At 40.7% G+C, this 24,601-nt stretch overlaps 1 protein-coding gene across 1 annotated transcript in view; it reads left to right on the forward strand.

Annotated features, from left to right (window-relative positions):
* CMYA5 (cardiomyopathy associated 5) overlaps positions 1-24,601 on the forward strand; it is a 45,626-nt gene that overhangs the window by 6,196 nt on the left and 14,829 nt on the right. The window contains exons 2-8 of the mRNA XM_009094067.4: positions 1,715-11,924; positions 14,625-14,720; positions 15,382-15,615; positions 17,372-17,394; positions 19,333-19,454; positions 23,141-23,290; positions 24,209-24,355. Of these exons, the coding sequence (XP_009092315.2) occupies positions 1,715-11,924; positions 14,625-14,720; positions 15,382-15,615; positions 17,372-17,394; positions 19,333-19,454; positions 23,141-23,290; positions 24,209-24,355 (10,982 nt within the window). The remainder of the gene's footprint in view (positions 1-1,714; positions 11,925-14,624; positions 14,721-15,381; positions 15,616-17,371; positions 17,395-19,332; positions 19,455-23,140; positions 23,291-24,208; positions 24,356-24,601) is intronic.

A 24,601-nucleotide genomic window follows, 5' to 3' on the forward strand; every position in this document is an offset into this window, starting at 1 on the left:
TAGACAATCTTTGATTTGTGGGCCTTCCAGTTGTCCAGGCCAGCCCTGGCACCACAAGTGTGTTTAAGCTCCATCACTGGAATCTGATACTGTGTTGTGCCACCACGGGCTGGTCAGGCTACTGTTCCACGGGGTGACTTCAGCGTCCAGTTAGCACCAGCATCAGAGATCATCCATGCCTTGGTCTGCACAGACCTGAGCATGGACCAGCCCAGCCCAGCCCTTCTGGTTCTGGACTCTGGAAAGTAAATTCATGGAAAGGTAAGGGTAGCACTGCCAGTAGCAGGATTACATTTTTGTTTCTATTAGGTACTGAGCATTTTCACTGAGTGTCCTTTAAAAAAATTTACAGTCCAGAGAGTTTGCTTAATTAAGTACTTATGACTTTCCACAGCATTTATTTTCCTCTTTCAAAGGCCTCTGCCTTCTAACTGGTGCTCATCACCCTCTGGCACGGTGCCACCTGCTTCTCAGGGGTGTCCACCTGCCTCTGCAACCTGCAGGTATCTCTGGCACCCATATGGTGCAGGGCCACAGCCTCTGGCAGCTGGTCAGAGGGATTCTGCTTTTCTGACCCCTGATCAGTAGCTACCTTTCCTCACTTTAGCTGAAACGTTTTTCTCTAGTCAGTGGAAAGGTGACCCTTCCCTATGTTCAGTGGAAGCAGGATGTTGCATGGCCATAGATGTGCATTATTCCACGGGAGTAACAGAGACTTCACTGTTTCTGCTCTACTGGAGGCTATATCTTATCCAGCAGATAAGACTCTCTCTTTCCATCGGTTACAAATGTGATTTCCATAAATGAACTACTGTCTACTCAAGAAATATTAGGGTTGAGTTTTGATTACCTTTTCTGTGCTCTTTTTTTATTTGGTTTAAGTAAATATTCCCACCCTAAAACTACTAAACCCACCACACATTGTGTCTTTTAATTGCTTATGCTAATCTTTACACTCAATTTTAAGAATTTGAAGAATTTGAAGTTTTCTTTCCTAAAGCTTCCCAGAAAAGCCTTTCTCCAGGCCTTTTACTCTTTAGCTGAGATATTTGGTTACAGCATATGATAGTGTATTGATTACACATCATAAGGTTTAAAACTACCTTTATGAAACATTCCGCTTTCATTTGGGGAGGTGTTTTAATTATTGAAATATTTAAATTGTTGAATGTACTCTAAATTACTTTTTAAGTATCTAGAGTGCTTAGAGGATAAAATACATGAGAAGAGAGAAACAACAAACCAGTGGATAGACTACTGCTTTGAGCATTGTATAATCATTCACACTTGCGCAAAGCAAGTGTGGATGCTATTAAAACACTGACAGTATCTTTGAAGTGTTTAATGAAAGGTTTTATTTATACTGTGAGATAAACACATGCTGGAGAATAGCCCCAGAATCAGCTCAACCTCACACTGGCAAAACAAGGTCAGATCAAAGACTGTTCTTCCTGCATTGTCAAGATCTTTTAAACACCTCCCCTTCATTGAACTAACCTTGCAACATGCAGTTTTACACAAATTCATCTAAAATATAGTTGTGAGATGAAATATGACTTTTCTTATGCTTGTACTTCAAAATCTATGCTTATGCAGTATTTTTACTTTGAAAGCCATTTTTATTTTAATTAATAAATTCAGCTTTTCCCCCCAGTGATTCAATTTGTTGTGTGTTTTTACAGCTTTCTTTTGTTATTTGTTCTTTTGTTTGTAGTTTAAAAGATCTTATCCAAAGTGAAGATGTGAAACCCAAGCTGCACTACATCATGACTAACCCTTCCTTTTCTATGGTAACATGCCAAAGTGAAGACAGTGGAATAACCTGGGAAACCAGCTCGAGCAGATGTTCTACTCCCTGGACCTCAGAAACTAGTACAACTTCTGATCTTTACAGTATGGAAAGTTCACCAGTAGGTTCTCCTCCGGGAAAAGTTATCTTTATTATGGATGAAGGCAAGATCGTTCGGAAAAGGACACGCAAATCTTCAAATAGGGCGCCAATGGCTACAAGACCAAAGGGAGGCCAGTGCAATAAAAAACGTGACTCTTCTGGAATGCAAAGGCAAGAGCCAAGAACTGTTCTAGGAGATGTGCAAGCCTCCATGTTGAATGTAGAGCAGGTGGAAGCACAAGACACAGATGAGGAAATGTTGGACAACAAAGAAGATCAAGAGAATATTGCAGAAGAGCCCGTAAAACGTGCTCCAATAAGATCAATATTTAGGGAGAGCAGACTGAGAAAAGTTGGTCCAATTCTTGGAGGACCAGTACAAGCTAGAATACAGCTGTTCAACTCAATTTTTGGAGGGACTGGGTCAGCCCCTGAAACATCAGAGAAAAACAGAATCCGGAGAAGTAGCTCAGCTTCAGGAGATTCTGAAAAGTTCCTTGAAACATCAGTAAAAGAAAGATTGCAGAAGTTCGGTTCACTCTCAGCATATCCAAAACATTTCCAGGGAGCAAGAAGTAAAATTCTTGAAACGCCTTCAGAGAGAAGAAGGAAGCAACAACAGCAATTCACAGAACAAGCAAATCAAAGCTTTTCTTCACCAACATCACCTCTTGATAAACAGCTTACTAAGAGAAATGATGTTTCATCTGAAAGTAATGAACCTTATAAAATGAAAGAATCAACTCTTCAACTTGAAGAAAGAAAAGAGAGGCAACCTCTTTTAGAGACTCCAAATCAGGTTTCAGGCCATTTACTGAAGGATGAAGAAGAAGCCAGGGAGCAGCAAAGTCATTCAGCCATGGCCAGAACATCAATAACAGAGTCAACAACCTCCACACCACCCAAGTCTGACAAGAAACAAGTGCTGCTTCCCTCAGCCAAAAATGCAAACAAGAAGCCAGACCAATCCCTGCTGACAGCATCAGATCATCTGGATGAGGGGAAGAAGCAGGAAGTTAGGCCTAATTCTGCACCACAGTCTGTTTCAGCAGATTTTGTTAGTGAATTAGATAGACCAAGTTCCCAGCATATTTTGCCTACAGAATCTATGTCAGAACATCCTGAGAGGGAAACAGAGAAGTCTTACTTACCTGATGTTCCATCAGCTAAATCTGAATATTCCACTTCAACTGAAATAAGACAGGAAGATATTATTCTTCAGTCATCAGAAGCTGCTCAGTCTGAGTCTGAACATGTGCCTTTACCACATTCTGGAAATGAAACAGAGAAGCAAGAAACTGAGTGTCCATCATCAACTACACTGTCAGAGTCAGCAACTTCACGTCTAATGTATTCAGCTGAAAGAGAAGAGAGTCACAAGACCCCGTCTTCAGAAACTCAAAATGTTCATTTGGAGAACCAAACAAAATCTGAACAAGACTTTTCACTTCAGAAACCAGAGAAGCAAGGAATGAAATTAAAACCGCCAATTCCTGAAAATATAGATTCCAAATATTTTGGCATTTCATATCCTGTTGATACAGAAACAGAAGAAACACAGAAAACTTCGGCTATTAATAAAGCAGTAGATTTTGATCACTCTGATTTTTCCATTGAAGAAAACAAACAAGCCGAAGGTGGGCAAATGGAGATGGAGCTTCCAGACCTCTCCTATTCCACCGAAAAAACTGGAGAATTGGAGACAACACAGATGGAGACAGAGCATCTGGACTTCTCTTCTCCCAGGGAAGAAACAGAGGAATTGAAGGGTGAACAGATGGAGATGGAGCATCCAGACTTCTCTTTTTCCAGGGAAGAAATAGAGGAACCAGGAAGTGCACAGCTAGAGACAGAACTTCCAGATTTCTCATATTCCAAGGAAGAAACAGAGGGATCAGAGAGTGCAATAACAGACTATCCAGAACTGCTTTTTTCCACAAAAGAAAGAGAAAAATCAGGGAGATCCCAACTGGAAACAGAACAACCAGAATTTTCTTCCAAGGAAGAAACAAAAGAACCAGAGAGTGCACAGCTGGAGATGGAGCATCCAGACTTTTCTTTTTCCAGGGAAGAAATGGAGCAATCAGACAGCGCACAGCTGGAGGCAGAGGTCTTCAGCTATGATAGATCTGAGGATCTATCATATTCCAGAAAAAAAATGGTGGAATCAGAGAGTGCCCAACTTGAGATGGAGCATCCAGACTCTTCTTTAACCAAGGAAGTAGTCAAGGAAATGCAAAGTGCACAGCTGGAAAATGAACATCAGGTTTTGCTTTCCAGGGAAGAAACAGAAAACCAAGCATTCAGTTCTTTTGAACTGGAACAGTCTTATTCCCCTGAAAAAGAAAAACAAGATGAAAAAGAAGAGCTTGTGCAGGTACATTCAGATTTATCACTTTTGATGGAGGAAACAGAGAAAGAAAACACTGCAGAACTCCAGCTGGTACATCCAGAAAGATTTGATTCCACTGGAAGGGCTGAGACACAACAAACTGGGTATCTGGAAACAGCGTTTTCAGATTTACCATATCCCATTAATAAAACAAAGGGGAAAGAACTGTCACAAACCGACAAAGGAAAACAGCCTCTAAGGCAAGATTCACAGTCTGAAGGTAAGCTGGATTCCTCTGCCACAGCAATGCAAGGAGAAACTACTCAGCTGCAGTCAGAGCATCCAGTTTGGCCACATTCTACCAGAGAAGAACAGAAAAATAAAACTTCACAGCTGAAGGTGAAACAGACAGAGACAACATCTTCTACTGGCAAAACAGAGCATCAAAAATTGCAACCCAAGCCAGAACAAACTGATCCACAGTATTCCCAGGGAGAGACAGTACAAGAAGCTGTACAGAGAAACTTAGAAGGTCCAGAGCCCTCATCTTTCATTAGTGAAGCAGAGCAGCATGAAAATGCACAAGTAGTTTCAGAAAAGAAGGATTTCTCATTTATCACTGGAGAAACGACACAAGCAGGAGTCGAGTCCGGAACTTTGTGGTCACAACTGACTGACAGAGCAAAGCCCCGGGGAACAACACAAATGGAGCAGGAGCAGTCTTTTCCTTCCTGTTCTACTCAGCAACAGGAAACACCACCACTGAATGTGCCCCAGCCAGATGTTTCATGGTCCTTTGGCAATATGGAACAAGATACAGTACAAAGAGAGGTGAAACAGCAGGAAACAGACCAACAAGAAGCTGTGCAAATGGAAACAGAGTATTCAGATATTTCAGAAAGCCTGGATAAAGAGGAGCCACAGGTCATCGACCAAATTAATTTGGCACAGCAAGAAATAACTCGACCAGGGTTAGTGCATCCATCTTTGCCATATTCATTCAGTAAACAAATGCAAGAAATGCAAGCAGAGCCAGCATATCCAGAAAAAACATTTTATGTTAGTACAGAAACAGAGAATGAAATTGTACAACACAAATCAGAGCAACAAGAACTAGTACATCCAAAGCTGGAGCAAACATTTTTGCCTTCTTCCATTGAAAAAGAAGCTCCACTGGAAATGGAAATAACTTCAGAATATCCAGATTTTCCATATTCCTCTCATAAGCAAGAAAAATTATTGAAAGACACAACCTTACCATTCCATTTGAAGCAACAAGAAACTGAACCAGTAATGGTGGAACATCCAGATGTTTCATGGGACAGTGGTGAATCAAAACAAGCTGATATTGTGGAACAGGAGTCAGGACATCCAGAGCTCTCATACACCATGGGAGAAACTCAGCATAAATCAGAACATTTGGATTCACAGGGAAGCCTGAGTGAAGCACAACAAGATGAAAGCATGGAACTAGAATCTCAGTACCCAAAGCAGTCATGCTCACAACTGGATTCAAAATATTCAGATTCATCCTTTTCCTTTGGTAAAGGCAAAGAACAATCAACTCAAAAGTTCGAGTCTGAACATCAAGAATTGCCTAAAGTAGGTAAAAAAAGAGCTTCTCCAGGAACTGCACAAACAGAGTCAAAACATACAGAAATTGCACCATGGGAAACGAAGCATCCTGATTTGTCACATTCCACTGGTGAGACAAGCCAGGAAGAAGCAGCACCATTGGATCAAAAACACAGAAAACTTTCTTTTGGCAGAGAAAAGCAGCAGAAAGCCACAAAGCAGGAGTTAGAGCAAGAAAAGTTAACACATTCTCCCAATAAGAGGGACACTTCAGAACGTCCCCAGGAGTGCTTGGAAAAACCAAATTTATCCTTTTCCATTGATAGGCCAGATGATGAAATGATACCACCAGATGTGGAGCATACTGATTTGATATCTCCTCTGGACAACACAGAGATACAACGAAGAGTGAAAGAAAGAGAGCAAATGTATCCCTTTGGACAAATGGAACAGAAAACAGTTCAGCCAGAAGTGGAACTTTCACATTTGTCATGTTCTGTGGGTACAGCTGAGGAAACAGAACCGGCAGAACCAGGGCAGGGACATTCTGATTTGCCTTACTCCGTTTTCAAAGTAGGAGGGCTGCAAACATCACAGCTGAAACCTGAACACCCTGGACTAGCACATTCCCTCAACAAAGTTCAGGAGGCAATCCAGTTGGGATTGGAGAAGCCAGGTGCATTGTATGGTGATGACAAAACGGAGCAAATCCCACCTGCACAGCTGGAGCCAGGCCACGCAAGCTTGGCACCCGTGGCCAGGGAAGCGGGGCAACGAGGGACGGAGCACACAGCTGTGGAATGCTCTAAAGAGGAACAGTCTGTCAGCAGAGCAGAGCATCCACAAGTTGCAAAGGAGAAACAGAGAGTTCCGGATGCACCATCCCTGAGTGGAAAAATGGAGCAAAGAGAAATGTTAAAAGCAGAGCCAAAGCCTCCTGATCCACTGCATTCCATTGATAAAGGAAAGCCTCAAAGAACTACACAACCAGTGTTAGAAAAACCAGATCTGTCATCTTGGCCTGGCACAACAGAGCAAGGACAAACTGCTGGAGAGGAGAAGCAAGGCTTCTTGCATTCTTTCAAAAAAGAGGCACAAGGCAAGAAAGCACAGACAGAATTGGGACATTTAGAATTATGTCATTCTCTCAGTGAGGCAGAACAAGGAACTCTAAACGCAAAATCACACCATTCAGATTTATCTGCTGGCACATTAGAACACCATGAAATCATACAGCCAGAGGCTGAAATAATGGATTTATCATTTTCAATTGGTGAAACACAGCAAACACAAATTGCTGATGAGGATTTGGAGTGCCTGGATTTATTTCATTCCACTGGCACAGTACAGCAAGAAAAAATTCAACCAGAGCAAGAAAAGACAGATGAGTTTTCATCATCTATAAAAAAAGCAGAGGAATGGAAAGATGCAGGAATGAAGGAAGAACACCCTGAGCTGCAGTGCTCTATGGAGACTACAGAAGGACTGCAGAATTCCCAAGCAAACTCAGAATATGCAGATTTGTCATTCTCTGTTGGCACAGCAGAACCTCATAAAACAACTCAGCCAGAGCTGAAAGAACAGGGTTTGTTGCATTCATTTGTCAAAACAAAGCCATCATGGGCTGCTCTACCAGAGTCTGAACATGCAAATGTCATGGATGCCACGGGCAAAGGACTGCACACAGATTTGCCCTCTTCTGTTAGCAAAGAAAAACAAAGTGCACAGCTGGAGGTCAAACAGGAGAGGGGAAGCTATACATTACACCCAGAAGAAATAGTACAACTAAAATTGGAGCAACCAGTGTTTTCAAGTCCTCATGGCATGGAAGAGCAACCAAATACATCCCCAGTGGAAGGGGAGTTCCCAGATATCTTGTATTCCTCTGGCAAATCAGAAAAACAGGACACTGCACAAGCAGGGTTCACTCCTTCTGATATTTCGTATTCCACAGGAAAATCAGAGCAGTTGCAATCAGAAAAACTGAATTCAAAACATCCAGATTTGTCATACTCTCTTGGCAAAGCAGAGACTCATGTAACAAAGCCACTAGATTTATCATATTCTTGCGGCAAGGCAGATCAACCACAGACTGCTCAGCTGGAGCATCCAGAGAAACCATATTTCACTGGTGAAACAAACTGGAGGTATGAGGTCCAACCAGAACAGCCACATGTGAGTTTGCAGCCCTCTGATGATGTTGAAACAGAGCAGCCAGAAATACCTGCTGCAGAACCTACCTTTGTCAGGGCTGAGGAGAAGGGAACTGCACAACCAGACTTCAAACAATCAGATTTATTAAGTCCTACTTACAAAGCAGAAAAGCGTGAAATGGCCCCACTGAGAGCAGGACATTCACAGAAGCAAGACACTGGTGCTCCTTCATCTCAAAGTGCACAGCTGGAAACTGAACAACAAAATTTAACATTTTCCACTGAGGAAGCAGACAGCCACAAAATTCAACCATATTCATCTCTTACTGAACAAACAGTGCCTGTACCTTTGGTTGCTTCACACACTGTCTCCGAAACAAGCCCTGAAGGAAGTCCAAAGTCTTCACCTGTAACTGGAGGCTCACCCCCCAGACATTTAGATATACCTTATTCCAGCTGTAAAACAGAACACTCAGAAACTGCTCTGCCTGAGCCAGGGGCTTCTTTTGTAAGAAAAGAAGCAGAGAATACAGAAAGTCTTCTACATTTGCCTGTAGCTACAAAGTCAGAGGCTGAATGTGAAATTTTACCTGAAGCTCAGAGAGAAGAGACTCCACATTACTTTCACACAGCTACACAATTAGAATCTGAACAACTAAATTTATCATATTCTACAGATAAAATAGAAAGTCTAGAAAGTCAGGATTACCTGACTGTACCTTCAAAACTGCAGTCTGAATCTTCAGTTCCATTTTATGCAGCTGATGAAACATGCCAGCAAGAAGTTCCACCTTATTTAAAACCCGTCTCTGAATATATGATTCCCACACAGTCCCTTGCCAAACAAGAAAATCAAAATATGCAGCCATTTATTACCCAGCCCATACAATCAGAGTGTGAACATGTAATTCCACCACACAATGAACAACAGTTGCAAAAAATTCAACCCGGTTCACCTGAAACAGCAAGCTTAAAGACAGTGCACTTGGAGAGTGTGTCTCAAGTGCAAGACCAAGACAAGCCAGAATCTTCTGTGTTGAACGCAATATATTTGTCTCCAGACCAGCTCAGAAGTTCCCCCAAATTCACTACTGAACAATATGAGCAAGAAATGCAACCTGATGTACTGTCAGTGACCACAGAGTCAAAGGAGACTGGTGTAGCAGACCAGAAAGCAGTGTCATCAGAGCCATTTATACCTTTTCATAAATTACCTGGAAAGTCAGAACTTGAAAAGCCAGTATCAGTGGCTCTCACTGATGATGAAGAGAAACAAAATATCCCATCATCTTTATCTGATGTAGCAGACATGCTTGGAAAGCAATCTAACAAAGTTTCAGGCATTTATACTGAAGGAGAGCATATACGTGAAATGCAACGTTTTGAAGACCAAAAGCATACAACCTTGGAGCATCTGAGAGCTGTTTCATCAGACCTTGTTCATGAAACTGCGACACACAAAACTCAGCATTATTCTGGTGAATTGGATAGCCTTTCCTCAGCAGAGATTAAGCCCCTTAGCTCAAGTTCTGAAGAAAAGCAGAACCCAGATATCCCACCTTTTGGGCTGGCTAGCTGGCTGGTAGAAGAGGTGAAAGCTTGCTCAGTTAGTCCAATAGGTGCTGCAGAAGAAGACATGCAAGGAATTCAGCTTACTCCAAATGAAGCTTCTGATTTTGGATCAAAGCAATTCCCAGCTGGAAGCTGCACAGAATTTAAAATTCATGGGACTACAGAGATTAAGGAACATACATTTAGAGTTTCTGAATCAGTGTCAAATAAATTTTCTCACAGGAAGTCCTCAGACACTAGTCCCAGAACACAAAGGTATGATTTACCATCTCTGGTAGGAGATAATCAAGGTCCAGATAAACTTCTGGAGCATGAAACCAGTACTTTAAACACTACAAAAATTGAAGGAATGCAACATCTGGAGGTAGGCAAAATGCCTGAAGTGCCTGGACATTACTTGAGAGGAGAAGAGGAAGAAATGGAACATGCAAGTGCTGTAGAAGACAGCCAGTGTGCTCTGGAGACTACTGAACAAAAAGATCTATTTAATATCATTTCAGAAGGTTATGAAATACTCAATATTCATGCACCTAGACATATTTCTTCTGTTGATCAAGAAGAAAGTAAACACATGCCTGATAAGTTAGAATACTTGGAAACAAATCCTTCATTTAGAAGCAAATCAGTTGAAGATGGCCAGAGAGCCCTAACTTCTGGAAGAACCACAGAAATTTCAGAAAGCTCGGTATGGGGAAAGACTGCAAGCCATGAACTAATAGAATTGGTCAAAAAGGATGATGATGAGGAAACTGAAGAAACTCAAGAAGAAAATCTCCTGTTGCCAGAAGACAATAATTGCGCAAAGTTGGATCCTAATAATGGTAGTGCTGATATGGATTATTTTGAAAAATACACACTGATTGATGACAAATCGCCAATTAAACCACAATTTGAAAGACGAATTTCATTGTCTCCTGTGACAGAAGACCCCAATGAATCTATGGAAGAAGTCAAATCTTTTAAAGAGAGTACTGAGGTAGATACTTTGGAAGAGTTTTCCTTACTTGAGGACCTGGATGAAGTCTTTTATGGTACCATAAAAGGAGAAAGCAAAAAGCAACCCTACACAGATGCTTCAAAACCTTTGCCACTGCAGAAATCAATTGATTCCAGCAGTAAAAGCATTACAAATGTAGAAGATGAATGCAAGTCACCGGGGACCCCACTCTTCGATTCAGAAGAAGGAGTGCTAGAACGATCTCTCTTGTTCCCTACCACTGTTGCTGCAGTTAACCCAGAGCTTTTAGAGGAGCCACCTGCTCTGTCATTTTTATACAAGGACCTCTATGCGGAAGCAGTAGGAGAAAAGACAAAGGATGAGACTCCCTCTGACGAAGAAAGTGGTAATTCTAATGCTTCTTTCCCTAGCAGAAATTCAGACACAGATGATGGAACTGGAATATATTTTGAAAAATACATTCTTAAAGATGAAATTCCAAGTAAAGCCATAGGGCCTCAGAAAGATCAGATACCAGAGGATGAGTCCTTTAGTGGAGGAATTTTGGTTTGGAATTCGGAGAATAAGCAGGAGGAGGGATCTGGTGATGTTCAATATGTCAAAACTGAGGTTCTGTCAGAAAGAGTTGTTATGGAGAGAGACAAGTTCCAGGTAGACAGCACCATTCAAGCAACAATTTGCAAACCAATGCATGCCATTCCTTTTGGAAGCAAAACAGTTCTCTCAGGTGCAGGAACTGATACCACTGAACAAAGAGAAGAAGAAAATGTACCAGTAGAAAGAACTGAAGAGTTTCCAGAGCAGCCAAATCAACAAAGATACAGTCCTCAAGTGGATTATCAGGGAGCTACATATCAAGGAGCTAGTACTAAGCAGGAAGAACAGCAAGATATAACAGCATTTCCTCAAATGGAAAAGTATGTTCCATACGTCAGGGCTCCCACTGAAGACAGTATAGATGATGAGTTTACTCAGGAACATCTGTCCTGTGTTCCTACCATTCAGCAAACAGAGAATCCAGACTTGCAAAGAGAGGAGCAGCACGGTGATGCTTATGAAGATTTTGCTGAGTCAATGGACTATGATGTGATTACACAAGAGGAGCTTTTGCAAGATGAAATATCATCTCAATTTACACACGAGGAACTATTATTTGAAGACAGGGACTCCTTTGATCATGCTGCTGATAGTTATGAATTTGTTAATGAGCCAGAACAAAGAACTCCTGTTGAGCTTGAAGATTCAGGCTTTGTGGTGATGTATCCTGAAAAATCAGCAACAAACATTCCTCAAGTGGAGAGCCCACAAAGAGAACTGAAGAAAGCACAAGTAGACACTTATTGTTACCACTGCAAATGCCCAATATCTGCTATTGACAAGCTTTTTGGAGAGCATAAAGACCATGAAGTCACAACTCTAGATGATGCTGCAACCAAGATGAAGGTAAGTATTAATTTGGGTAAAAAAAAGAAGCTACTAAGGCTAATTTCTCCAGTTCTCTTGCCTTATCAAGAGGAGAGGCTTCCAAGAGCAGTCCAGAAGCTAAATTGCAGTATCTATTAACTAAAAACTATTCCTATGCACCTGTTGGAGATCTTGAAGGTAGACCTTCTTATTAATATATTCTCTGGAGTCCTAGACTTGCTAAGCTGGTATTTTAATTTATTCAGAAGTTTGAATGGCCTTGTTTATATGTAGTTGTTAGCAGACTCTCCATCTTTCAGTCTTATCTGTATGAGTTTGTTCTGGTTTTGATATGTAGGGGGAGAAATGGGAAGAATGTTGTTTCTATGAAAATAAAACTTCAGTAACAGCAGCTCACTTCACTTGACAAGGTACAGAAACCTCCCTATGTGCAGTCTGTTATCTTCATAAAGTGCTCCCTGTCCCACTTACATGTGCTGGTTGCCTGGAGATGTTAGACAAATCACCCTGCACAGTTTTTTTTGAAGTGCCAACCTATTTTCTGTTCCATTCACTTTCATCTGCTAAATGGCCTTAGACTGGAGAGGGAGGTTTTACAAGGACATCCAGTGACAAGACAAGGGGCAGTGTCTTTAAACTGAAAGGGGGAAGGTTTATATTAGAAATTAGGAAAAAATACTTCACAGTGAGGGTGAAAAATTCTTTACAGTGGAACAGGTTATCCAGAGAAGGTGTGGATGCCCCACCCCGGAAGTGTTCAAGGCCAGGCTGGATGGGGCTCTGAGCAACCTGGTCTAATGGAAGATGTCCCTGCTCATGGCAAGGGAATAGGAAACAAATGGTTTTTAAGGTCCCTTCCAACCCCAACCATTCTGTGATCTGCGCCAATAGCATTGTGGTGTCAGCACAGATAAGAGTTTATAAAGTCCTACTTGCCACTGCATCCAAGCTGTTCCCCATAATAGATAAAATGCTCTCCATTTCTGTAAGCTAGTCCACTGCTATAAATACTAGTGAAAATGCTTTTTCTGTGGAAGCTGTTGTTCATTAAATTACAGTTCTGCTTGTGAAAACAACATGTATCTGATACATCACTTCTCCAATATCAGATCTGCTCATGTACAAGTGAACATGTCATACAGATGCTATGTTCTTGATTACCAGCTATTTACTCTCACCCCAGTAAATGAAAGGTGAGCTCTCTTTTTTGGCGCATGTTCATTTGACAGGAATACAGATTTCATGTCATTTTCCTGAAATTCCAGAAGGACTTGGTGGTATTGGTGGTATTTACATTATATTATCTCATATGCAGAAGAGAGAAATCAAAAGTAGGAGTCAATGTAACAGCTTCAATTATCAGTACTTGCAAACCATCTCCATGGTGCTCAGATGTAGAGTTGTTTTTTACATATGGCCATTCAGGTTTGACTTAGCAGTGATAACAAGGCACAAGTCAGTCAGCAATAAAGTCACAGATCCCAGCCACCCCTCAAATGCACCCACATTACAGTGAGTCAAACTGCAAATAAACATCCCATGACATCACTCCCTGGCTGTGGAGCACGGATATGAAGCCAGTATTAAATTTGGCTGCAACACAGGCCTGTCTTCACATGATTTCTAACACTCAGGGCTCAGGTTACTTTGAGACTGCATTTGTATGTCTCTTGTTACTTCTGTATAATTACTGAGAAAACATTAATATAGCAAAATGATTGTTGCATGATTTTTAAGTTTTAATTTTTTTTAAATTATTGTTGCATGAAAACTGTGAGAACAGAGCTTCACAGTAAATTAAATGAGCTAGGGGCGGGATTTGTCAGATTTTACAGTTCATCCTGACAAGCAGAAATTTGTTTCCAAATCTTGATGATTTCCCATAATATTTTTAAAGGGTGCTTTCAATTGTATTCTCCAATGGCACATTCGTAATTAATGTAAAGTCTTGTGCTTTTTTCTACTGATGTAGCTGTAAAATTTTGCCATAATAAGAAGCTGTTACAAAGGAAGATAACCTTCCTTTTAGATTTATGCCATCAAATTAAAACTTAGCGTTTTTATAAATTATGAATTATGCCAGAGCAATTGAGCAACTTATTTTCAAAAAAGGTCAAGAAGCACTTAGAAAAAGTTCCGAGTTGTCTCTGATGTCTGTTGTGCTTTGGACTGCTTTTGTTTCCACATAACTCAACCAGTGATTTTGATGACTTCTTGTTTATAGGAATTACAAATATACACATACACATACATAAAGGTGTATCTATTTATTTATATATTGATCTATATAGAGACAGATACCTCTCTTTCAAATTCTAATTTTAAAAGCCATGACACAGTATAATCTATTACCCTCACAACTACCTTTGTGATCTTCCTTTTTATGGGCTTGTTCCTGTGATCTCTCAAGGACACTCATGAGGCTCTGAGTACCCTCACTCTCTGGCAAAGCTGCATTGGAATTCATAACATTCAACAGCTTGTATGCACAAGTGCCTTATCGAACTGAGCTCACTTGTTTTGGTTTGGAAACAGTTCTGTGACTGTTCCAGTTGCTATTTCTGTGCTTGTCTTTGCAGCCAGGGTGGTACTTGAACTTACTTAGCAATTGTTCCAATGGTGGCTCATGGCAAAAGAAAAATATTCACCTGAGATAAATTCTGTGTAAAAAGTTTATAAAATAACCTGCCTAAGTTACTGAAACATTTTAAATTTCAGGATAAGTTAAGTAAATTGCTAGCAGCCCTGGAAGAAAAGTCAATGAAGATTGAAGAGTTTGTGAGTGATATTGAATTGCGATTTAACTCAGTTGAGGTAAGCCCAGTGTTTTATCACACTAATTTTCTTTTCCTCTACAGGATTACTTCTAAGATATGCTTGCCTATTTGTGCAGCATTATTGCTTCCACTAAAATGGGCTGCTGCTCCAGTCCTCAAATTGACTTCTCTGGAAGTTCACTGGAAGGTGCTAACTTTGGAGGAATAGAAAGATTGCTTTTTTGCACATTACTGCAAAAGCAGAATATGTAACTGTCAATCGCTGAAGGAAAAGGTTCCCTTAATTTTGTTTATGCCTATAGAAAGCTCACACAGTGTTTTATTTAGAATCCCATGCAAAGCATTTAAATTAGTTGGCCAGTATCTTAAAATCTGATTGCCCAAGTGCTTAAGCCTTGAGAACTGTATTAACTCCAGTTGTAACTAAGCATTTTTTAGCTATTTTTTGGTCAGACATTCTATCTCAGTGATGAAATATTAAAGTTTAATTTTAAACCCTAACAGTTAAAAAAAAAAAAAAAAGCAAGCTGTTGTTGTTATTGATGTACTTCTCTAGAGATATTTCTCCCAGAGGCGTTTGCCTGCAGAAACAAAATTGTCTTATTGTCATTGTGCCAGAATCAATATGGTGGATGGCTCGTGTATGGGTAATTGAGAATTTCTGTGTATTCATTAAATGTTGTCATTTTATCCTGTAGGAAAACTGTAAGAAAAATGCAGACTTATTGGAAAAGCAGAATGAAGAGATGCTTAAGAAAGTGGTAGCACAATATGATGAGAAATCAGAGAACTTTGAGGAAGTGAAGAAGATGAAAATGGAGTACCTGTATGAGCAGATGGTAAATTTCCAGCAAACGGTTGATTCAGCAAAGGAAACTTTGGAGACAACAGTAAAAGAAACAGATGAAGTGGATGGATTTGTTTTCCTAAATGTAAGTGGAATTGGCTTTCATGCTGTAGCTTTTATGATATTAGTTAGGAAAGGACTTACGTGTCTAGGGTCTCAATGATCTTTTTTTTTTTAAGATAGGTAAATTCTGCTAGCTCAGCTATTTCACTCTGAAACTGCTGGATCATTTGGTTTTGATGTGGGAATTCTCAGAGAGAGCCGTAGAGAGGATGCACAGGGCAAAAATGTGACTTATGCTAGTAAAATGGTCCTGTTCATTTTTTAAGAAGTTGAAAAGACAGTTTGATAATACATCTAGAATTAATAACTGAGAAGTAAGAGATGTCAGAGTATTTAGGTATTTTACCATATGAAAAATAAAATACATATTATGTATAATAATAAACAACAAGAAAGTGATCTTTGAAACAAGAAAATGTAATTGAAAAGTAAAATTGTTTCTGGGCTGTAGCTGTTTTTTGTTGTGTATTGTCGTTAGTTTTGGGGTGTTTTTTAATGAGCAGATGGACAGTATTTATGCACTCAAATTACTGAGGCTGTGATAAATAATTACTGTTGAAAACCAGTGAGGGGCTGTGTTGGTTGCTGATTGAGGTGAAACCATGACAATGAGATAGGCTGAGGGCTGTGCATGTGATGTGTGTGGCTCTAATGGTCCTTCCTGGAAGTTAAAAACACCTCCAGTGAATCTGCAGGACTGGACCTACTAAATCATACAGTCATTAGTCTAAAACTTTGCTCAGAGGGTGTTGCTGGTCCTGGGTCCTCCAATTCTGTTCTTGTGCTCCAAGACTTGTCCTGAAGTGAGTGGCAGCCTTTCTTCTCTCCACAAGTGTATTACCAGTCTCAAAGAGGATGGAGTTTCTGGGATAATAATCTTCCCCCATTATGGAATTAGCATGTGGCCTGGAAGTTGCAGATAAACTATCTTGGAATGCCAGAAATAGAAAGGTCAAATTACTGTCTAAAGACTGATCACTCAAGCAAAATAAGCCAGCTTTTGAAATACAAGTGTCCAGCCTCATATACCCCAGCAGCTACAGAAATTATGCCAATATTTGGCTTTCTTCCCTGCTCTCTGCCACACAATGTCATAGTATCCTGTAACCAAGTGAATGTTGTGGTTGATTTGCTATTTTGGGATGGCTGGAAAATCTAAATTATTTTCCTGATTTTGTGAGGATCAGTGCTTTGGCAAAAAGACAATCTTGTAATCTGTAATTCTTTTGTGGGAGTGTGAAAATTACTGTATTTCCCTGCTCCCTTCTGTTAGTGAGAAAGGATGAGAACTTTTTTGTTCACAGGCCAAGAAACATTATCTGAAGATTCCTAGGGCAGGGGACAAACTCTCCTTCTATAAGTAAAAATCTCACATGGCTTCTAGCAATAAGAAGTTATGTAGTACATTTTAGCCAGAATATGGATTTAACTATTCTTAAGTGATTCTTCAGTGATTTCTTTCTCTAAAAGTCCTGGTTTTAGAAAGTACTTGATTATGCTCCATCTTTAAATCTAGATATTGAATACTGACCCCTCAAACACTTAAAATGAGATTTATACTCTAATACCCTGCTGAGCCAGAGCTTTGAAATGAAATATTTCCAAGGAAATAAATTCTCTGTTGGTGTGAATGAGCAGTATTCCACACAACCTCAAGTCAATAAAGCTGTGTGGTTTTTGTCTGTGGAGAGTAGAAAGACAGTTAGATGACCATGACTGGCTTTGCAACACTTCAGGGGTTTTGAAAACTGTTAACACATTTCTTTTCCCTTCTCTAGTCATCTAAAGAATTGAATAAAAGGTACATGAAGTATGGGTTAAGTGCACTGTAGTGAGTACTAGGCCTAGCATGCTGGATGCTTCATTTCGTATTTGTGAGCTGTTGAAAACACACTGCTAGTAATCTGAGCTACCTTTATAAACCTTGCAAATAATGGAATTTAGAAAAGCAGCTTTATACTTGTTTCTGTAACTGACTGGTTTTGAAGTGTTTTGCACATGTTCTGTAATACATTAATCAAACAAATAGCACGTAAAAACATCAGCTCAATTTTTAATCTCTACACAGACATTTTTAAACAGATGCTCCTTGTAGTTTTTACTGTGCATACATATATAACAACCATTGTGACCATGCTTCCACCTTTTAGACTGATCAGACATACCACTGATACATTTCTTTTTTCACTGGTCTGGTTCTGTATCATTTTTTCTCTGAAAGGTTATAACACAAATCAACACAGGTAGTCTGACTATGTTTCTGAACACGACTCCAGAAAAATGAGATAAAGTAGATTTCAAAACCTGGCTAGGAGACTATGAGCTGATGTTTTGCTATAGCTTTCCACAAGTACTGCCTGATTCAGGCTGTGTCACAGGGCTGGTGCCTCATCATAACTGCATCTGCCTGCAGTAAATGCATACAATCACAAACAGTTCTCTGCCATGTGGGATTTTCTCAAGGGAGTTTTTTTGGTGAGTCCCATCCTTTATGAGAGAAGTGTTCAACCATAAGCCCATATTCCCCCCCCCAAAAAAATCTCTGTGGTAAAGGGAAAACATTCAGAGCAGCTGGCCGCTTCAGGCTTCTCCCGTGCAAGCACCCAAAGCCGCACTGCCCAGCCCACCCGCCCTGAGTGTGCCCAGAGGGCTGGGGCACTGTGCAGTGCCTATCAACCACGCCCTGTCCGTGCTGCCTCAGCCGGCACAGGACCTGTGTGCTGACACCGACTGGGGGATAACAGCGACACCGGGGTTTCAGTTTGCAGGCACATTACAGCCCCGGGAGAGCGATCTGAAGAGAATGCGCCAAACATCCCTTCGAGGTTTCTAGAAATTTCCAGAATTAGAACTATAAATCTGGACTCACCGGTTGCAAGTCAAACTGTCTGGCATTTAGTTTATTGCATAAGATTAGAGAAGGTAAAACGGGACAAAACAGTTTTCCAAGCAGTTCTGTCTACTTGGTCTTTACTTTTTTACTTACACAATGAAGTTTATTCTGCTTAATGCATGGGCTTGGTTATTACTTTAGTTTGATAATACTTGTCTATATAAAATAGGTTAAGAACAAATCTATTTAACAATGCATGGTTTTCTAAAAAAAGTGTATTTTACATTTGTTGTACTTTGTTAAGATTATGCATAATTAACTACTTCAGTGACTGAAATAAAATTAAGGGGATAAATATAAAATTCAGATGCCTTGAAAAAAAAACTTCTTTCATTTTCTTGAGTTTGCTTCTGTCCCAGGGTTAAAAATGTTTGGTTTTTTTTTTTTTTTTTTTAATATAATGAACCCAGCAAATACAGGCTAATTAAGTGGAATCTATCTTCCCTCTCATGTTTTTTAGCTTGCCACAAGCAGCAGCTTTACATTACATCTCTGGAGCCAACTGCTGTAGTTAGCTCTAAGGATTGCAACCTTTAGAGGCATTGCATTAGCAAGCCCAAACCCCGGTGCTCTTGAGAGTCTTGCTGAGAACTTCCACATCTTCACATTCTCATGGGCTAAGTGTAAACAGACCCATGGGCGCTCTCACTGTGCTCCTGATTCAAAACTGCAGTATGTTGTAAATGTTCAGCATCAGGGAGACAGCTTCTCCTTGTATGCTGTCCTCAAGCTCCCAGGAAACATTCAAAGCAGAATATGTCACATGGTCTTTGCTTCTGGCTGTTGGAAAACTATGCTGCACCACAAAGGATTTACATGGACAGATATGTGTTTTCTTCCAATTAGGTTACTTTCTGCAATGGATACCACTCTCTCTTTAGAGAAGGTGCCCAGTGCTTTTTCACTGTTTGAGCACTATGCAGACAGTCCAGGACAAAGCAATCAACACTCCTTACAACATGTGGCTGGTAAGAAACTCCGGATATTATCTTCACAAAAGCTAACATTTTGGCAATACTGTGGAAATTTCATGAAGCTAAAAATAGAATCCATATGAGAAGTGTAGATTTGCAAACCATGTAATTAGCAATCACAGTTGAATGCAAAATGATGTTTAATTGTGCACAAGTGTTTGGCTTATAGTAGGTACAGTAAGATGAGCAAGAGAGAGAAGTGCTAAATTGGGGGATTCTTGCATCATTTTAGACATCTGTACCTCAGACAAGCTGAAAGTCTTGATCTCTTAATCTCCCAGGGCTAAAGAAGTTGCTTTTCCTTGCATACAGAGATAAAAGAAGCAATCAAAGGGCAGAGCTCTCTTCCTTTGAGGGTGGCAGTCCCAGAATGCTTGGTGTGGGAATGAGAGCAGGGGGCTGGTTGACGGCTGAGGTCCCTGGACTTGTCACAAGTGAATGGGGGCTTCATCCTGCATCCCATTTTGTGGATTAATTTTCTTCATAATGGGACCCCACTCCAGGGTTTCTTTTTCAACAGAACAGTGGTTTAGGGATCTCACACCTCACTGTCATGCTTTGTGCCCTCCCATTCATCATCACACGTGCCACTGCCATCATAGTCCCCGGGTTTTGAAGAGAAGCCCCTTTCTCATGTGGTTGGTCCCTGAGCACTGAAACTAGAGCATTAGATTCCCTAAGTTGCTTTGTTCACTGGTTGGATTTCCAAGACTAAAGGGACACTGGAGAAGTGCTCACCTTGTGCTGACTCTCTGGTGTCTAATAAGGGCTGGATGCATTTTGTAGCGGTATAAGTACGGGGAGATTGTCTCTCTCCTCCACACCACTGCTTTTATTAGACTTGGAGGAACTCAGATATATCTGAGATGTTAATGTCATTGTCAGATGTGTATGAATTTGCCTGTGGCATTTGAAGCTTCTCCGGTGAAGCTGGACAGGCATTTGTGTATGCAGCATTACCTCAGTGTCATTTTTTTTAGGAAGTCAGATAAAAAGACCATTTTTGTAACTCGCTCTGCCAGTTAACTTGCTGGTGTAAATGTGCTGTGTTTCTTGGCTTAGTTCCTAAACCTCCTCTTGTAGTCCCATGGGAGCAGTTGTTCATTCCTCCTAGGCTGCTGCCTTCTGGCAAGGTCATACAGGAGAACGGAGCCACATACTTCTTTTTCCCACAAGCCACTCCAGCATTTATTTCCCTAAACTGCTGAAGTCTGCTTTCTGGGTTAGTTTGCATTAGCTACTGAGTCTGCTGCCTCCAGACCAGTTTACTTTGACAAACTGCAAATGAATAGTTATCCACTAGTAAGAGATCTTTAAAGCTCCTTATCCTTTATGCCTACTTAATATCTAACATACCTAATTTTCTGTCTTCACTTTTACTTCAAAGTATTTCAACTGCTATCATTTTTACTTTGGCAAGCAGCCGACAAAAAATTTAGTGTGTTTTTTCTCATTTGTTTGATAGTTTGTTTTCTCAAGGTTATAACCTTCCTGAAGGAAAAGAGTTACATGTATACATGAAACTTGATTTGGAGTTGAATGGAATTGAATGCTCATGTGAGTGTGCCAGGTTTCTTCAATCCATGTATCTTCCTTCAGAAAGAATCGTGTTTTACTGAACAATCTCATAGAACATTATTTTCACCACTTCAGAAACGTCTTCCTTCAAAATGCCCTCCATTTCCAAATTTTCCACGTCCACTAATGAAAAGCTCTTTTCCCTCAAGTTCTTCCTCCTTTTGTGTAATCCATTTCCATTCATAAATGCATTAGTATAAAAAAACCCTTGCAGCATGCTGATGAGCATAATGGAACCCAGGTTCTGCCTGGGAATAGAGGAGTGGGAATCATTTAAAAATTAAAAATTATTATTTCCAAAGCCTACTGCAAAGCCCCTGGCCTTTTATACTGGAAGGTGAGGACCTTCACGGATTGTAAAAGGGTTTCAAATAGAGTCACAGAGGAATGTATCTGCTCTCCTTCTTCAAGTACACAATGCCAAGGAAATAAGGAAATACTGTTTCTCATTACACCGGGAAACATATGGATTTTTGTGGAGATTACACAGCATGACAGAAAATTTCCTTACACCACAGGACTTCAATGAAAACTGAACTGATGAGAACATATGCCACTTTTCTGTTGAAAAATATCATTTAGTCTAACTCGTATTGCAAATACCTCATTTTTTGATTAAAATTCACTTAAAAGGGACCACTTAAAAGAGGATAATGCATAAATGTTCTGTTTCTGAAGAGAATAGTTCAGCTTCCTGTTTTGAAATTGCTTCGTATCAAATTGTTTCATATTATGCAGAAGGAAATTAGAAATCAAATGTTTCTCAATATTGCTGAACTGAATTTTGATCTATGATTTTTTTTCAGAAGTTTCATTCAGTAAACTAGCTTCTGTTCAGATTTGGCATAATAATAGATCTTGCAACTCTGGGGTTTCTGTGATCAAAAATAGTGGTTTCTAGGCAACTTCATGGGGAAAAAAATGGTTTCCCCACCATGTCCACTGAAAGGAAGTATTTTCCTAAAGATGATAAATTTCTTAATTGCCAACTCTAGATGCAGTCAAAAGACAAAATGAGGATTGTTTTTAGCAATAAGAAGGATAATTTTTTTTTTCAATGGGAAGCAGATGTAATGCTACTGTACTGGTAGCTCTCTGTATAAATCATAAGGAAACAGCCAGCATCTGCATTTGCCTTGTTCATGCCACAGGGGATTATCATCATTACTGTGGAGATAACTGAAAAGAAAACTAAAGCTTTCTGCTGAGATTCTAAGAGAATTCATGAAATATGGAAATTTACTGGGTGAAGAAATAGAACCATGTATTTTCGTTCCCCGCAATCATTTTAACAATTATCATCTTTTGGGGCTTTTTGCTTCTTTCTTTGCCCTCCCTCTCTTCTATGACATAATCACAGAGGCGAACAATATCTCATCTGGGGCTGGATCTGTGTCAATCAGGAGACAAAAGTTTGTGTGGAAGCTGGGGAGCCTTGTAAATCTTTGAAGCACTTGTGAGGAATGATCCTGGTAGCCCCGTGGGGTTCAGGTGCTGTGGCAGAGTTCAGCTGCACCTGCACGCCGAGGATTCTCAGTGCCCCAGGTCTGTGGGGAAATGACCAGGGCAGAAAGGAGTGCCAAGCTGTGCGTGTGCAGTAGGAGTCCACCCCAGAGCAGGGGTGGACCCGAGAGTGCAGGGAGCCTCCTGCTCCCCAGTGCAGTTAGAGCCTTCTCTGCCTGAAGCACGTCCCTGCTGCTGTGCCTGGCACTGACACACGGCATGAACCCCTCCTGCTGTGCCAGGTCCTTTCCCTGCCCACGTTTCCGGGATCAGTACACACATATCTCTGTGGAGGAGGGTAGAGGCACACGCTTTGTGCTGGGTTTGGGTGGTCCCACTACTAGGACTGCATCTTATTTTGTCCAGATTTGTGAGGGAAATGGGGGGCTTCCAATGCTCAGCAGATACTTTTTTATGTTCTCATTTTAAGAGGATCTGTTGCTCTAAGACTGCAGCAGTATTCTGTATTTCCTGCTGTACTTGCTCTCTGGAAATACACAACCTGAGTGAAAATAAGCAATTGGGTTGACTCACGAATTTGTAGGTAATTTGGCTGAAAACACAGGAGCATGTATAAAAATGGGAAACTTTCCTCTCAGTCCCACAGACACCGACTGTCATACCTCAGGAGCCAAACTCAGCCACCAGCACCTCCATTGCTGTCTACTGGGCTGTGAACGATGGGGACACCATCGACTGCTTCCAGGTCTACTGTACGGAGGAGCTGCAAGCCAGCAAAGATGCAGGAGGTGTGTAAGATCTTGCCCTTTCTGCTCTGGCCTGGGGTAAGCAGATGGGCTGCAGAGGAGTGCCCAGGACATGGGAAGAACAATGGATGTGAAGACATCACGTATAAAACTAAAGATAGGCAGTGGTGGGGGAGATCGTGAGGAAAATGCTGTTTCTTCTCCTCCTCTTTGTCGCCACAAATGCAAGATAATATCATACTCTGTAAAGTCAAGGGCAGTTGTTTTCACCTGTTGAAGTGCCTTTTCATGAAGAGGCCTGACCATCAGAGAGGATGTGTCCATGCTGCCCCATTGTTACTCATGGGGACTGCAGACAGAGCTCCCAAAGGGAGAGGTTTCATTATGTTTTTAGGACCCTGCATGTCCTTCAGAAATATGTCCTCAATTGAAAAAGCATTAGGAAGTATTTCCACATGTAGACAGAGATTTTTTTTCAAAATATTTCAAATGTTAAAAATTGAAATTTAATAAAGGGGATTAAACTGCTCATTTGTTAAAAAGCTCAAAGCAGACCAGGCTCTGCACAAATCCATGTATGCATATACATCCAGGCTAAAGGATGCTAAGGGCTTTTTGTAATACATAATCTATACCTAAGTGCTACATAGTTAATTATGAGGAATGGTTGCTGTAGAGTGGTGACACCAAGGTTGGTAACTGCTGCTTGCATATCCCAAACTTGCAGTCCAGTAGGACTGAGGGCAATAATCTCCACTTGCCATGAATGGCATTTGTACTCTCAACTCAAGGGCATGACAAAAGTTTTCTGTCAGTCAGAGTGAAATATGGAGATCTTAGCTAGTAATAATTTCTGGTATTTTTCAATTGACTGTTTTTAATGTGTTATTTGAGAGGCTTAGTTGTAAGCCCTACCAGTGCAACCAGTGTGAGGTCCTGTGCGTGTGTATGTTCTCCTAGCCTTAGTGGAAGAGTACAGAGTGACAGTGAAAGAGAGCCACTGCATTCTGGAGGACCTGGAGCCAGATCGCTGCTACAGTGTGTGGGTCATGGCTGTGAATGGCACAGGCTGCAGTCTACCCAGTGAAAAGGCCGTTTTTAAGACAGGTATGTACATTTTTTGTCATTTGATCATTACAAGTTTCAGGTCCTTAGACTAATTCAGTCCACAGGGTTACTGACACAGAAGAAACTGCTTCATTTTGCCCATCTGGCAGACAGCAGGCAGTTCATGGTCATTCCCCTGTTCACTCAGAGACAGTGGCATAATTGCTCCTGAGAGGAAACTTGAAGGCATTCAGATTTGAAGACGTTTCTGGTGTTGGACCACATGGCTGCAGCATCAGGGTGGCA

The sequence above is a fragment of the Serinus canaria genome, chromosome Z, assembly GCF_022539315.1.
Source record: "Serinus canaria isolate serCan28SL12 chromosome Z, serCan2020, whole genome shotgun sequence".
NCBI classification, from domain to species: Eukaryota; Metazoa; Chordata; class Aves; order Passeriformes; family Fringillidae; genus Serinus; species Serinus canaria.